This window comes from Hemitrygon akajei, chromosome 8 (genome assembly GCF_048418815.1).
Source record: "Hemitrygon akajei chromosome 8, sHemAka1.3, whole genome shotgun sequence".
Lineage (NCBI taxonomy): Eukaryota > Metazoa > Chordata > Chondrichthyes > Myliobatiformes > Dasyatidae > Hemitrygon > Hemitrygon akajei.
In genome coordinates, this window is record NC_133131.1 from 172,584,619 (window position 1) to 172,599,666 (window position 15,048).

Consider the following 15,048-nt stretch of genomic DNA (forward strand, 5'->3'; position numbering starts at 1 on the left):
GTGACAGGCTGAATCTATACAAACTTCTAAGAAAGCAGAGACACTGCTGTGCCTTTTTTGTAATGGCACGTATGTGCTAGTCCTAGGACAGATGCTCTGATACGGTAATACCAAAGAATTTAAAGCAGACACGTGAGCTCACCATCACCGCCCCGAAAATTCCACTTGTGTTTCATGACATTGAGTGACGGATGTAGTGTAATAACTTTCTGATTAGGAAGGGTGTTAAAGGTTACAGTGAGAAGTCAGGAGAATGAGGTTGATAATAAATCAGTCATGATGGAATGGTGGAGCAGACTTGATGGGCTGAGTGGCCTAATTTTGCTCCTACGTCTTATGGTCTTAAGGACTAAAGCCAAATCCTTGGCCATGCTGCCTGACAAAGCTGTGACAATACCAGTACACAATTGGCAATCCTGTACTTCTCTGATATGGACAATACAATTTCAATTCTGCATTTTGTATAGTTATTCAAATTCCTAACTGTGACAATGCGATTTGAATTTGTATCCCTGGTCAGTGGTCCAGCACCTTGGATGTCTGTTCATTAATGTAACTAGTAGTTACATTACTGCGCTGTGTCTCTAAATAAATAAATAGAAAGCTACCCTGCAAAGAGAAGAGTCAGTCCTTCATTACAGAGCTCCACCCACAATAGTGAGCTTCAGAATTTTCACTGCTACTTGTAAAATTTTATATTCAACTGATGTCAACTTGAAAAAATTTAACTGACCACATTGAATGTTATAAGATGATTAAAAATTGTATCTTTTAAATATTTGGTGATACTTCTGATGCGGAAAGTTTGAAACCTGTCTTTGTTTTCTTTTAATAGAGAGGTTGTTAAGTGAAGAGAGGATGCTGAAGGAAAGTAAGGGTTATTTTTTTTCTATTTATTCCAGTTAATTGTTTACAGAAGTTAACTTTAATTTTGATATTTTTTTACATACTGTAAGATTTGTGAGAATAATTAAGTGTTTGAGTGAAGAGTGTTTGAGAGAATTTTTTACAATTTTACTATTCTCTCAATTGTTGAACTGAGAGACGCAGGTAGCTAAGGTTTTAATGAATTAGATTTTGAAGGTTTTTCCACAAAGAATTTATTAGTTTTTTTGATAAAAGTAGTTGAGGACCTGAATTATAGGGCAAGGTTGAATAGGTAAGTTTATTCTATGAAGCGTAGGAGAATGAGGGGAGATTTGGTAGAGCTATACCAAATTATAAAGGCTAAAGATAGTATAAATACAAGTTGGCTCTTTCCACTGAGGTTGGGTGAGATTACAGTTAATTAGAAGTCATGAGTTAAGGGTGAAAGGTGAAATAGTTGAGATCATGAGAGGGAACTTTACTCAGAGGGTGGTGAGAGTCTAGAATGTACTGTTCAAATGTTTATTTTCTATCATTTCCCATGAATTGTATTAGTATCTTCTATGTGCCACAGACTACAGGGTGTATGTAATCATGATCAGTGCATTTCTTGAGATTCTCCTCTAACCATGTGAGTGAGATGAGGCTGTGAATTTCAATAAGAAATTTCTTTCCATAGAGCTATAGTAATTCCGCTTGGATATTGTCTACTCGAAGGGCCTCTTTGTTGTCCATTTGGTACATGGCCTCTATTCAGTGTTTCATTTTTGTCCTTGAGGAAAAGTCTCTGGCTGTCCACACTACCTATGGCTCATCATGTACACCTCTATCAAGTTGCCTTTCATCCTCCTTGGCTCCAAGGAGAAAAGTCTTATCTTGCTCAACCTATCAAAGACATGGTCTCTAATCCAAGCAACATCCTGGTAAATATCCTCTGCACCCACATCCTTTCTATAATGCAGCAACCGAAACTGAACATAGTATTCTAAGTGTGTGCTAACCAGGTTTTATAGAGCTGTAACATTACCTCATGACTTTTGAACACAATCCCCCAACTAATTAAGGCTAACACATCATACACCATATGTTTGCCATGTCATGATGTCAAAATCTGTCACAGTATGTCAGTTCCCCATTGACCTTAATTCTGTATTTGATTAAAAATTGGCATGAAATTGATGTAGAAAAAGAAAGAGGGTTAATGTTTCAGGTCTAAGTCCCTCTGTTATCCTTGAGTGGACCTAGTCTTTCCTTAACTATCCCCTTGCTCCTCATGAGATTTAAGAGCAGAATTAGGCCTTTTGGTCCGTCAAGTCTGCTCTGCCTTTTCATCATGGCTGATCCATTTCCCACTCAGCCCCAATCTGCCTCCCTCTCCCCACATCCCCTCATGCCTTCATGCCCTGGCTAATGTTGGTTTTTTCGGATTTTGCTTAATCTTACTGACCAAGGATATTTCATGACCCCTTTTCCCCATCCTAATTCCTTGTTTTGGGTGGCAGGGTGAAGATACACTCACCAAAGGAGGTGTAAGGTGTTCTCTTCTACCGCTAGCCTGCAGGTCACCTTTGTGCAAGGAGTAGCACCTGATTTAGGGTCATGTGAAGTCATGGGAGCAGGTGGTGGATCATCACATGAGCAGCTGGTGCATATCACAAGTCCTGGTTATGCAATGCCTGACTGTAGGCAGACATTCACTGAAGAGTATAGATAATGACTGGGGTCACCTGCCTTATAAAGACACTGCCCAGAAGAAGGCAATGACAAACCACTTCAGTAGAAAAATTCGCCAAGAGCAATCATGGTCATGGGACCGTGATCACCAACTCATATAACACAGCACATGATGATGATGATGAATTCCTTGTTTAAGGTTTCTCTAGTTTCCTTTTCTATTCCTCAAAATAATTTCAGCTTCCTAAACATTAGTTAAGATTCCATTTTTTCCCAGACATTATCTTTCATTCTTGCACGGATGTGTTACTTCTGAACTCAAACCTATTGGCTTTGAACTGACACCCACATGTCAGTCATAGATTTAACCCCAGACAGCCATTCCCAATCTACTCTCCCCAATTTTAGCCCAAGACTTAGTAATTAGTCTTCCCCCAATTTAGCACAGTTGTCTAATCACCAGTCTAACTTTATCCACAACTACCTTAAAATAATATGAATTATACAAAATTATGGTTTTGATTGGAGAAAGGCTAACTGTGAGGAGATGCGAAAGAAGTTAGAAGGAGTAGTTTGGGACAATTTGTTTTATGGGAAGGATGTAATAGAGAAATGGAGGTCATTTAAAGGTGAAATTTTGAGGGTACAGAATCTTTATGTTCCTGTTAGGTTGAAAGGAAAGGTTAAAAGTTTGAGAGAGCCATGGTTTTCAAGGAATATTAGAAACTTGGTTTGGAAAAAGAGTGAGATCTACAATAAATATAGCAGCATGGAGTAAGTGAGGTGCTCGAGGAATATAAAGAATGTAAAAAGAATCTTAAGAAAGAAATTAGAAAAGTTAAAAGAAGATATGAGGTTGCTTTGGCAAGTAAGGTGAAAATAAATCCAAAGGGTTTCTACAGTTATGTTAATAGCAAAAGGACAGTGAAGGATAAAATTGGTCCCTTAGAGAATCAGAGTGGACAGCTATGTCTGGAGCCAAAAGAGATGGGGGAGATTTTAACAATTTCTTTTCTTTGGTATTCACTAAGGAGAAGGATATTGAATTGTGTAAGGTAAGGGAAACAAGTAGGGAAGTTATGGAAACTATGATGATTAAAGAATAGGAAGTACTGGAGCTTTTAAAGAATATAAAAGTGGATAAGTCTCCAGGTCCTGACAGGATATTCCCTAGGACCTTGAGGGAAGTTAGTGTAAAAATAGCAGGGGTTCTGACAGAAATATTTCAAATGTCATTAGAGACGGGGATGGTGCCGGAGGATTGGCGTATTGCTCATGAGGTTCCATTGTTTAAAAAGGGTTCTAAGAGTAAACCTAGCAATTATTGGCCTGTCAGTTTGACGTCAGTGGTGGGTAAATTAATGGAAAGTATTCTTAGAGATGGTATATATAATTATCTGGATAGACAGGGTCTGATTAGGAGCAGTCAACATGGATTTGTGCGTGGAAGGTCATGTTTGACAAATCTTATTGAATTTTTTGAAGAGGTTACTAGGAAAGTTGACGAGAGTAAAGCAGTGGATGTTGTCTATATGGACTTCAGTAAGGCCTTTGATAAGGTTCCATATGGAAGGTTGGTTAGGAAGGTTCAATCGTTAAGTATTAATATTGAAGTAGTGAAATGGATTCAACAGTGGCTGGATGGGAGATGCCAGAGAGTAGTGGTGGATAACTGTTTGTCAGGTTGGAGGCCGGTGACTAGTGGTGTGCCTCAGGGATCTGCACTGGGTCCAATGTTGTTTGTTATATACATTAATGATCTGGATGATGGGGTGGTAAATTGGATTAGTAAGTATGCAGATGATACTAAGGTAGGTGGTGTTGTGGATAATGAAATAGGTTTTCAAAGCTTGCAGAGAGATTTAGGCCAGTTGGAAGAATGGGCTGAATGTTGGCAGATGGAGTTTAATGCTGATGTGTGAGGTGCTACATTTTGGTAGGACTAATCAAAATAGGACATACATGGTAAATGGTAGGGCACTGAGGAATGCAGTAGAACTGAGTGATCTAGGAATAATCTAGGATAGGGTGGTGAAAAAAGCTTTTGGTATGTTGGCCTTTATAAATCAGAGCATTGAGTATAGGAGTTGGGATGTAATGTTAAATTTGTACAAGGCATTGGTGAGGCCAAATTTGGAGTATTGTGTACAGTTCTGGTCACTGAATTATAGGAAAGATGTCAACAAAATAGAGAGAGTACAGAGGAGATTTACTAGAATGTTACCTGGGTTTCAGCACCTAAGTTACAGAGAAAGGTTGAACAAGTTAGGTCTTTATTCTTTGGAGCATAGAAGGTTGAGGGGCGATTTGATAGAGGTATTTAAAATTATGAGGGGGATAGATAGAGTTGACATGGATAGGCTTTTTCCATTGAGAGTAGGGGAGATTCAAACAAAAGGACATGAGTTGAGAGTTAAGGGGCAAAAGTTTAGGGGTAACACGAGGGGGAACTTCTTTACTCAGAGAGTGGTAGCTGTGTGGAACGAGCTTCCAGTAGAAGTGGTAGAGGCAGGTTCGATTTTGTCACTTAAAAAAAATTGGATAGATATATGGACAGGAAAGGAATGGAGAGTTACGGGCTGAGTGCGGGTCAGTGGGACTTGGTGAGAGTAACCGTTCGGCATGGACTAGAAGGGCCGAGATGGCCTGTTTCCGTGCTGTAATTGTTACGTAGTTGTTATATAGACAAGGTAAATGCAAGCAGAATTTTTCCACTGAGGTTGGGTGGGACTACAACCAGAGGTCATGGGTTAAGGGTGAAAGGTGATATGTTTAAAGAGGAACATGAGGGGAAACTTCAAGTCAAGTCAAGTCACTTTCATTGTCATTTCGACCATAACTGCTGATACAATACATAGTAAAAATGAGACAACGTCTTTCAGAACCATCGTGTTACATGACACAATACAAAAACTAGACTGAACTACGTAAAAAGAAACAACACAGAGAAAGCTACACTAGACTACAGACCTACACAGGACTGCGTAAAGTGCACAAAAACAGTGCAGGCATTACAATAAATAACAAACAGGACAATAGGGCAAGGTGTCAGTCCAGGCTCTGGGTATTGAGGAGTCTGATAGCTTGGGGGAAGAAACTTACATAGTCTGGTCCTGAGAGCCCGAACGCTTTGGAGCCTTTTCCGAGATGGCAGGAAGGAGAAGAGATTGTATGAGGGGTGCATGGGGTCCTTCATAATGCTGTTTCCTTTGCGGATGCAGCGTGTAGTGTAAATGTCCGTGATGACGGGAAGAGAGACCCCGATGATCTTCTCAGCTGACCTCACTATCCATTGCAGGGTCTTGCAATCCGAGATGGTGCAATTTCCGAACCAGGCAGTGATGCAGCTGCTCAGGATGCTCTCAATACAACCCCTGTAGAATGTGTTGAGGATGTGGGGTGGGAAATGGACTTTCCTCAGCCTTCGCAGAAAGTAGAGATGCTGCTGGGCTTTCTTTGCTATGGAGCTGGTGTTGAGGGATCAGGTGAGATTCTCCATCAGGTGAACACCAAGAAATTTGGTGCTCTTAACGATCTCTACCGAGGAGCCGTCGATGTTCAGCAGAGAGTGGTCACTCCGTGCCCTCCTGAAGTCAATAACCATCTCTTTCATTTTGTTCACATTCAGAGACTCAGATGGTCAAGAGACTGTGGAATGAGCTGCCAGCAAAAATGGTGCATGCCAGCTCAATTTCAATGTTTAAGTGGAGTTTGGATAGGTACATGGATGGTAGGGATATGGAAGGCAATGGTCAACGGGAGTAGGCAGTTTAAATGGTTTGGCATGGACTAGATGGGCCAAAGGACTTGTGTCTGCTGTACATTTCTATGATTCTATGAATTATGTAATAATTGGTAACGATATACATTTATATTTATTGCAGAGAATTCTTTAACAATCTGTACCTCGGATTAATTACTGATATTATCACATTGCTACTTTGATTACTGTGTTCAGTTTATATTTGCCATAGTTTGCAATAACTGTCCTACGACATCCATAGTTGTGTTGTGATACTCAAGGATTTGGGCTAGATTGCTTTTTTGAGACTGTGTTGTACTACTATGTAACTATAAGTGCCTTATACTGTGTGTGATTGTTGGTATTGTGTTTTGCACCTTGGCCCTGGAGGAAGGGTGTTTTTGTTAGCTATATTCATATATGGTTGAATGACAATTAAATTTGAACTTGAACTTGTTAACACAAGCAACTCATTTCCAGGTATGTTTTGAGGTACATGTGATAAATAAATCTGAATCTGAATCTAAAATATCTTAACTGTTTCATAACCAGAGATGGAAAAACAAAGGGACCAGAAAGGAACGTGTCATCTTCCTCCACCACCACCACCAGAACAGAGAAGCGTGGAAGGTAGAATGTGATGGGTTAATAGTTAACCGTTTTGAGGTGGTTAACGTGGCAGGTTGAGCAACTGTGCCCTGAGCTGCTGTTGCTTAGTGTACATAAAAATTCTAAATTTGTAGAAAACAGAAAATGTACTTAACGGTGAGCCCAGTGGCAAACAAGGAAACGAATGCATGAAAATCTGACATAGCAGAAGAATGGCCATTTCTAACTTGTCTTTAATAACTCTCGATGGCAATGAAGTATTTTTGAAGTGTAGTTACTGTTGTAACATAGGGAAGTGTGCAGCTTGTCCCAGAACAGCAATGGGAGTGCCTTTCACAAGCCCATGGTGAAAGAGCTTCACAGACAATTTAATACTTCTGAAATGTCAGAGGGTATAAACTGTGAAAGCAAGTTATACACAACAAGGTATCTAAAGCAACCAATAATGAGCAGCCAATCCACGGTAGTGATGTGGGTTGAGAAATAAATACGAGCAGACACAATTTGCTGTGAGGTTGGTTATGATCACTTGCAGGTTCTTCATGATCATGTTCAACCATTTTAGTTTGTCCTACTCCCATTATCTGTTACTTCAGTCACTGCAGTGCACTCTAAACACTTTAAACTACTTTTTATAATGTTGTTTATGTTGTAAGTATAAGCTGATCTTATTCCATATCCATACTTTGTAACTTCTAGCTTAATACTTTTACATAATTCTTTATTCTTTGTAATTGTTGAATGTTGTTTGCGTTACATGTTGTGCCCTGACCACCACAACATGGCAAATTCCTAATACATTTTTGATTTATTTAGAGATACAGCACAGAATAGGCCCTTCCAGCCCTCCGAACCGTGCTGCCTGATTAACCCTAACTGAATCACAGGACTATTTACAATGACTGATTAACCTACTAACTGGTATATCGTTGGACTGTGGGAGGAAATCAGAGCACCCGGAGAGAACCTATGCATTTTAAGCGGAGGTTCCTTACAGCTAATGCCAGAATTGAACTCCAAACTCTGATGCTGTGTGCTGTAATAGCAATACATTAACTGCTACTCTCCCGGGGCACCATGTGGTCAAATCCATGTGTGGGTCTTCATTTCTGCTTCTTCAACTTCCTGACTTGTAATTGCCAGTTCAGGGTGGCTGCACCCGGCAGTACAGTGGCAGCCAGGTGTCATGGCCAGACAACTCCAGCGTGGTCTAATGATAACTTTTTCTGTTCAGTAGAAGTGCCAGCAGCTGCTGCAGCGGCACCACCTCCATCAGCCGAGGCAATGGGTGCCAGACCGAAAACTAAGACCTATGTTCGCAGGCGTTCAAACTTATCAGGTGAGTACTGAGTTAAGAGGCTTCTGCTTAGGGGCAGATCAACACCTCCAGCAGTTAAGGAGAAGGCTCATTATTGCACAGTATTACTAGTTAGGTGGTCCATATCCAAGACTTACACTTCTCCTTTTTTGCTGTCCTTTTTTAATCTCTCTGTCTTTCTCTCCCTCCTTCTCTCCCTCTACCCTCACTCTCCCTCTAGATAGAGTAAATGCAAGCAGGCTTTTTCCACTGAGTTTGGGTGAGACTAGATCTAGATGTCATAGGTTAAGGATGAAAGGTGAAATGTTTAGGGGGAACTTCTTCCACTCAAAGGGTGGGGAGACTGTGGAATGAGCTGCCAGCATTAGAGGTGGGTGTGGATTTGATTGCAACATTTTGCTATGATCCACATTGATGCATCAAATGCTCCATCCAGTCTGTCTTACCTTGCAAGCGTAACAACCTGGCATTTGTTAGTACCATGCCATTAGACTAGATGATCTGATATCACCAGCGCCGACCAAACAAGTCTCTTTTCCCTGTATGTCAATATAGATACTAATCGCAAGTTGCATTCTGATCATTGAATTCCAGTTCAAATTCAAACTGAATAATGCCTGCTTCAGATTTATTTCAGCCTAATCTGCTGCTCAGAAATCTGAACAGAGGCATCTTGGAGCACATGTCCATTGATGCCTCAGAGGTGCAACACAGTTTGGTAAAGTGGTTAAGAAAGCAATTGGTGTGTTGGCCTTCATTAGTTGGGATTGACTTCCGTTGCTGTAAGGTGATGTTACAGCTCTATAAAACATTACCTAAAGTACATGGAGTAATGTGTTCAGTTCTGGTCTCCTCACTACAGGAAGGATGTGAAGGTTTAGAGAGGGTGCAGACGAGGCTTGCCAGGGTGCTGTCTGAATTAGAGATCATGTCTTGTGAGGATGGGCTGAGTGAGCTAGGGCTTTTCTCTTCGGAGAGAAGGAAGATGAGAGAGGTGACTTGATACAGGTGCACAAGAAGATAGGAGGCATCGAGAGAGTGGACAGTCAGTACCTGTTCCCCAGGGCAGAAATGGCTAATATACTTCTAAGGAAATTGGTTATTGGAGGAAAGTATGGGGGAGTTGTGTCAGAGGTAGTTTTTTAACACAGAGAGTGGTGGGTGCCTGGAACAGACTGCTGTGGTTAGAGGCAAGCGCAGATACATCAGAGACATACAAGAGACATTTAGAAAGGCACACGAATGAAAGAAAAATGGAAGGGTATGTGGGAGGGAAACATTAGACTAATCTTGGAGTGGGTTAAAAAGTTAGTACAACATCATGGGCCAAAGGGCCTATACTCTGCTGTAATATTCTATGTTCTGTATTGTATGTTTACTGACTCCTTATGTTCTATGCATTAAAGTATCTACAGCAGAACTCCAACCAGGCTGGATGGATACCCAACAGACACGTCCTTCTGGCCTCCACCGGCCAATGCCTTGTAAGTAAGAGTTTTTCTATTACAAGTAAGGTTCGGTGATGTATATTATTGCTGGTCCAGTGTTCATTTTGAAGTAAACACAGTACTGTGTGAAGTCCTAATGCAGAGTCTTGGCCTGAAAAATCATCTCTGTTGATGCTGCGTGACCTGCTGAGTTCCTCCAGCATTTTGGTGTTTTGGCCCTTTATCTAAGAAGGATGTGCTGGCATTGGAGAAGGTCAGAAGAATAATCCTGGGAATGAAAGGGTTATGTATGAGGAGTGTTTGATGGCTTTGGGCCTGTACTTGCTGGATTATAGAAGAATGGGGGAGGGGGGAATCTCATTGAAATCTGTCAAACATTAAAAGGCCTAGATAGAGAGCACATGGAGAGGATGTTTCCTGAATAGGGTGAGTCCAGGACACAGCCTCAGAATGCAAGGACATCCTTTTAGAACAGAGCCGGGAAGGAATTTTTTAGCCAAATGGTAGTGAATCTGTGGAATTCATTGCCGTGGATGGCTGTGGAGGCCAAGTCACTGGGTATATTTAAAGGAGGTTGATAGGTTCTTGATTGTTTAGGGCAGAGGTGTCGAACTCAATTGCACATGGGGCCAAAACTCAAAGCACACTTTAGGTCGCGGGCCGAACAGGATAAACATTTATTGAACACACTAAAACTAAACATTTTTTGAACATAAATATGAATAAAAACAGACAGGAATATTATTCCAGAAAAAATAAACTAAAACTTTAAATAACTTAAATATTTTGCTCTCCATAAAAATATCTCCTGTCAGTATTATACAAGTTAGAAATATGAGCATGCTGCAGAAAAACCCTGAAAATATAAATAAAATTTGTGCTTTTCAGCAAAAGTTAAAACAACAACAAATCAAAACACTCAGTTTTCTTTGCTCTTATGCCGTTTTGTCAGAGCTGGATGCTTGGCATCTTTTCTTGGCAATAAGTTTGTTTAGGTTTGGTGTAAGGTTCTGTGTTGTGGAGATTCTCAGGATGGACTGCAGGTGTTCATCAGTGAGACGACTCCTGTGTGATGTTTTGTTATCTTCATCACTGAGAAAAGCTTCTCACACAGATATGTGCTACCAAACATGCACAAGGTTCGAGCCGCATGTAGACGGAGCTAAGGCATTGCTTCAGGAATGGAGCGAATAAACTGTACGGGCCCTGCAGTGTCGTACTTTGCCTTTAGTGTCCCATTACACTGCAGCTTTGACTTCAGAATAGCGTTGTATACAGCAACAGACGCTTGATGCGGGAATGTTCCCGGGTAGCCTATCGGCAGCTGTTGCGCTGCATTATGGGATCTGTAGTTTGTGTGTTATCAGCGCTTCATATCGCCAGGCCATTAATAATTAAAATAATAGATCTATCTAAAATGATCTCACGGGCCAGATATAATTGTACGCCGGGCCGGATATGGCCCGCGGGCCTTGTGTTTGACACCTATGGTTTAGGGTGTCAAAGGTTACGGGTAAAAGGCAGGAGAATGGGGTTGAGAGTGATAATAAATCAGCCATGATGGAATGGCGGAACAGACAGTGGACAAATTGGTCTAATATCTGCTGCTATGTCTTATGGTCATATGGTGTTGCTTAATACTGTGTGTGAAGTAATCTGTGACATTAATCTTTGGAAAAACAATGATCCACTCTTGCAATTAAGTTAGTGAATGATACCATAATACACAGAGAATCTCGCAATGAAAAACAAGTAATGGTTTGAAAGGCTAATGATATGAATTCTGAAGTTAAATATTAGATCAGTTTATTACTGGTCAGGATTGAATTGTGTTCTGAGAAAATGTTATGAGCCAAGTAGACATGAACTACAAACTAATATCTCTCTTCTTTTCTAGCGTGGACCAGACTATGCAAACATAGACAAAGTTGCTTCGACCCTCCCATTCCATTCACTCCTCTCCCCTCATTCACTTATCTCTGATTTACTCTTCAAAGTTCAAAGTAAATTTATTATCAGAGCATATACATGCCACTACATAACAACCCGGAGATTCTTTTTCCTGCGAGCATACTTAGCAAGTCTATAGAACAGTGACTGTAAACAGGATCAATGAACAACAAACTGTGCAAATACAAATATAAATACATAGAAATAAATAGAGATCATGAAATAACAATATAAAAATTCCTTAAAGTCAGACCATCAGTTGTGGGAACACCAGAAATAGAATGACTGTAGCTGTCCCCTTTTTTCAAGAGTCTGATGGTTGAGGGGTAGTAACTGTTCTTGAACCTGTTGGTGTGAGTCCTGACACAGCTGAATCTTCTACCTGAAGGCAGCAGTGAGAAAAGAGCATGGCCTGGCTGGTAAACTTCTGCTCTTACTCCTGATCAGTGTCAGACGTTTATTTCACTGTGCTACAATGGTACAGGAGGTAAATTTAAATTTTGCAGTGTTTGACTGGTGAGAGCTTTCTGGTCAGTAAAACTGGATGATGGTTAAATAAAACTGCATTGCATCAAGAGAGCCCTGAATTGTTCACTTATACAAATTACAACTGCACAGCCCTGGGGTGGCACCATGCATTGTTGTTAGTGCAATTACTTTACAGTGCCACCTTTCACCAGTTGGGGTTCAATTCCTGCTGTTGTCTGTAAGGACTTTGTATATTCTCCCCATGACCGTGTAGATTTCCTCTGGGTGCTCCAGTTTCTTCCTGCATTCCAAAGATGTAGGAGTTAGGGTTATTAAGTTGTGGGCATGCTGTGTTGGCACGGGAAGTGTGGCAACTCAGCACCTCCTCAGACTGTATTGGTTGTTGACGCAAATGACACGTTTCAACATTTTTCAATGTTTCGATATGTATACCGTATATGTGATAAGTAAACATAATCTTTAATTTTTCAATGTTTTTTTCATATTTAAACTACTTGTGCACAAAAGTCTCACGTCCAATACTTTGTTCTGTACAAACAACAGCTGACCTGACTGGCCCATCCACAGTGTGTGAGAGCGTCCCAAGAGAAAGTGCGATCCCTGCTCCAAAGCGGCAGATACCCAGACCATGTGAGTAGGGAAAGAAAGAAAACCCTTGTATTAAAGGGACTATTTTATATGGAATATTGCAGCATACACGGTTTACTGCATAGGTCATGCTGTCCACTGTATCTGCACATCATCTTGTACACCACTATCTAGTGACCTCTCATCTTTAGCTGACTCAACCTATCCTTAAAAAAAAAGTCTCTAATCCAGACAGTATCCTGGTAAATCTCCTTTGCACCCTCTCTAAAGCATCCACATCCTTCCTGCGATGAGGCAACAACCATTCCATTGCCAAAGTCACTTAGATCACATTTCTTCCCCATTCTGATGTTTGCTCTGGACAACAAATGAATGTCAGCTCTTTATTCCTTTCCATTAACGCTGCATGACCAGCTGAGTTTCTCCAGTATTTTGTGTGTGTTACACAGACCCATGTCTACCTGTTTTCCTGATTTGAGTTGCTGCCACGTGATTGGTTGATTAGATATTTGCATTAACAAGCAGATGTACCTGATAATGTGGCCACTGAGTGGCCTTGCAGGGGCAACACAGGCACATAGCATCACATGAGCAGCATTCACAAGAAGCACAAATTAAATAAAATTCTATGCCGGCTTTACAAGGACCCAGTTAGAGAAAATAAGATACACTTTAACGCAAAGTGATCAAGATGGTCATAGTGTTGCTAAACTGAAGTGATTAAGGGTGTGCCAATCGGTTCAAGAACCAAATGGTTGAAGGGAAGTAGTTGTTCTTGAACCTGGTGGTGTGGAACTTCAGGCTTCTGTACCTCCTCCTGATAGGATCTTTGAGAAGATCCATAGCCTGGGTGGTGGAGATCTTCTTGTTGGTGGGAAGATATGTGCCTGTTGTGTGCTCTACTATCATCAACCGTTCTGCACACTAAATTCGTAGAGGTTTACTGAAGTTGCTTAAAATCCCAAAGTCTGCTGCATGGTGAGAAAGTTGTGTGTAATAATGCAGGATGCAAAAAAAAAAGCACAATTTCTGGCTTGTTTGGAAACTTAAACACTAATTTCCAAGATTGACCCGGGTGTGATCCATGCTAAGGGTCCACCAAGTGTGGACCAGGCCAAACAAGTAGATTCAGATTTATTTATCACAACTACATTACAGCATACAGTGAATGCATCATTTGTGTTAGCAACCAACACAAACTAGAGATGTGCTGGGGGCAGCTCACAAGTGTCACCACACATTCTGGTGCCAATGTGCCATGTCCACATTGCTCGGCAAAACAACACAAATCACGACAAGTGACAAAACAAGCCCTGTTCCTCCCCCTTGCTCAGCCACACACACAGACAATCCTCTAACTCCAGGACAGGCCTCCTGGCCTATAGTCTCTAGCATGGATGAAGTTGCCTTGACTCTCCCATTTCATCCGCTCCCATCCCCTCTCTTTCACCTGTTTCCTCAGTTACTGTCAGTTATTCACGTTTTCACTCCCTATCCTCAATGATGTTGGCTTGACAGATTGAAGGTATTTCCACAAGGTTCATAAGAATGATTGCAAGAATGAAAGAGTTCAAAGTTATTTTATTATCTAAGTACATGTATGTCACCATATACAACCTTGAGATTTATTTTCTTGTGGGTATGTAAAAAATAATAGCTCTAAGGTTAATATACGAGGAGCATTTGATGGTTCTGGGCCTGTGCTCACTGGAGTTTAGAAGAATGAGGGGGATTTCATTGAAGTCTATCAAATATTGAAAGGCCTAGAAAGAGTAGATGTGTACTGTTTCCTATAATGGAGATTGTAGGACCAGAGGGCACAGCCCCAGAATACAAGGATGTCCCTTGAGAACAGAGATGAGGAATTTCTTTAGCCAGACGATGGCAAATCTGTGGAATACATTGCCACAGATAATTGTGGAGGCCAAGTCATTGGTACAATGGACACCATGGTGGCGTGACAGTTTTACAGCTCAGGGCATTTCAGAGTTCAACTCCGGCGCCATTCCATAAGGAGTTTCTGTAGGTCCTCCTCGTGGAATGTGTGGTTTTTCCTAGGTGCTCCGGTTGCATCCACAGTCAAAGCGTACTGGGTAGGTTAACTGGTCATCGTAAATTGTCCCGTGATTAGGTTAGGGTTAATTTGGATCATGGGATTGCTGGGGTGGTGTGGCTCGAAGGGCCAGAAGGGCCTGCTCCATGTTGGATCATTAAAAAATTTTAAAAGTACATTTAAAGTGGAGAGTGATAGATTTTTGATTAGTCAGGATGTCAAAGGTTACGGAAGAAGACAGGGGAGTGGGGTTGCGAGGTATAATAAATCTGCAGTGATGGAATGGTGGAGCAGACTCAATGGGTCAGAT

At 41.1% G+C, this 15,048-nt stretch overlaps 1 protein-coding gene across 1 annotated transcript in view; it reads left to right on the forward strand.

Moving 5' to 3' along the window:
* LOC140731487 (uncharacterized) overlaps window positions 1-15,048 on the forward strand; it is a 50,194-nt gene that overhangs the window by 16,917 nt on the left and 18,229 nt on the right. Inside the window, exons 5-9 of the mRNA XM_073052962.1 lie at window positions 836-871; window positions 6,836-6,913; window positions 8,130-8,231; window positions 9,617-9,694; window positions 12,641-12,727. Of these exons, the coding sequence (XP_072909063.1) occupies window positions 836-871; window positions 6,836-6,913; window positions 8,130-8,231; window positions 9,617-9,694; window positions 12,641-12,727 (381 nt within the window). The remainder of the gene's footprint in view (window positions 1-835; window positions 872-6,835; window positions 6,914-8,129; window positions 8,232-9,616; window positions 9,695-12,640; window positions 12,728-15,048) is intronic.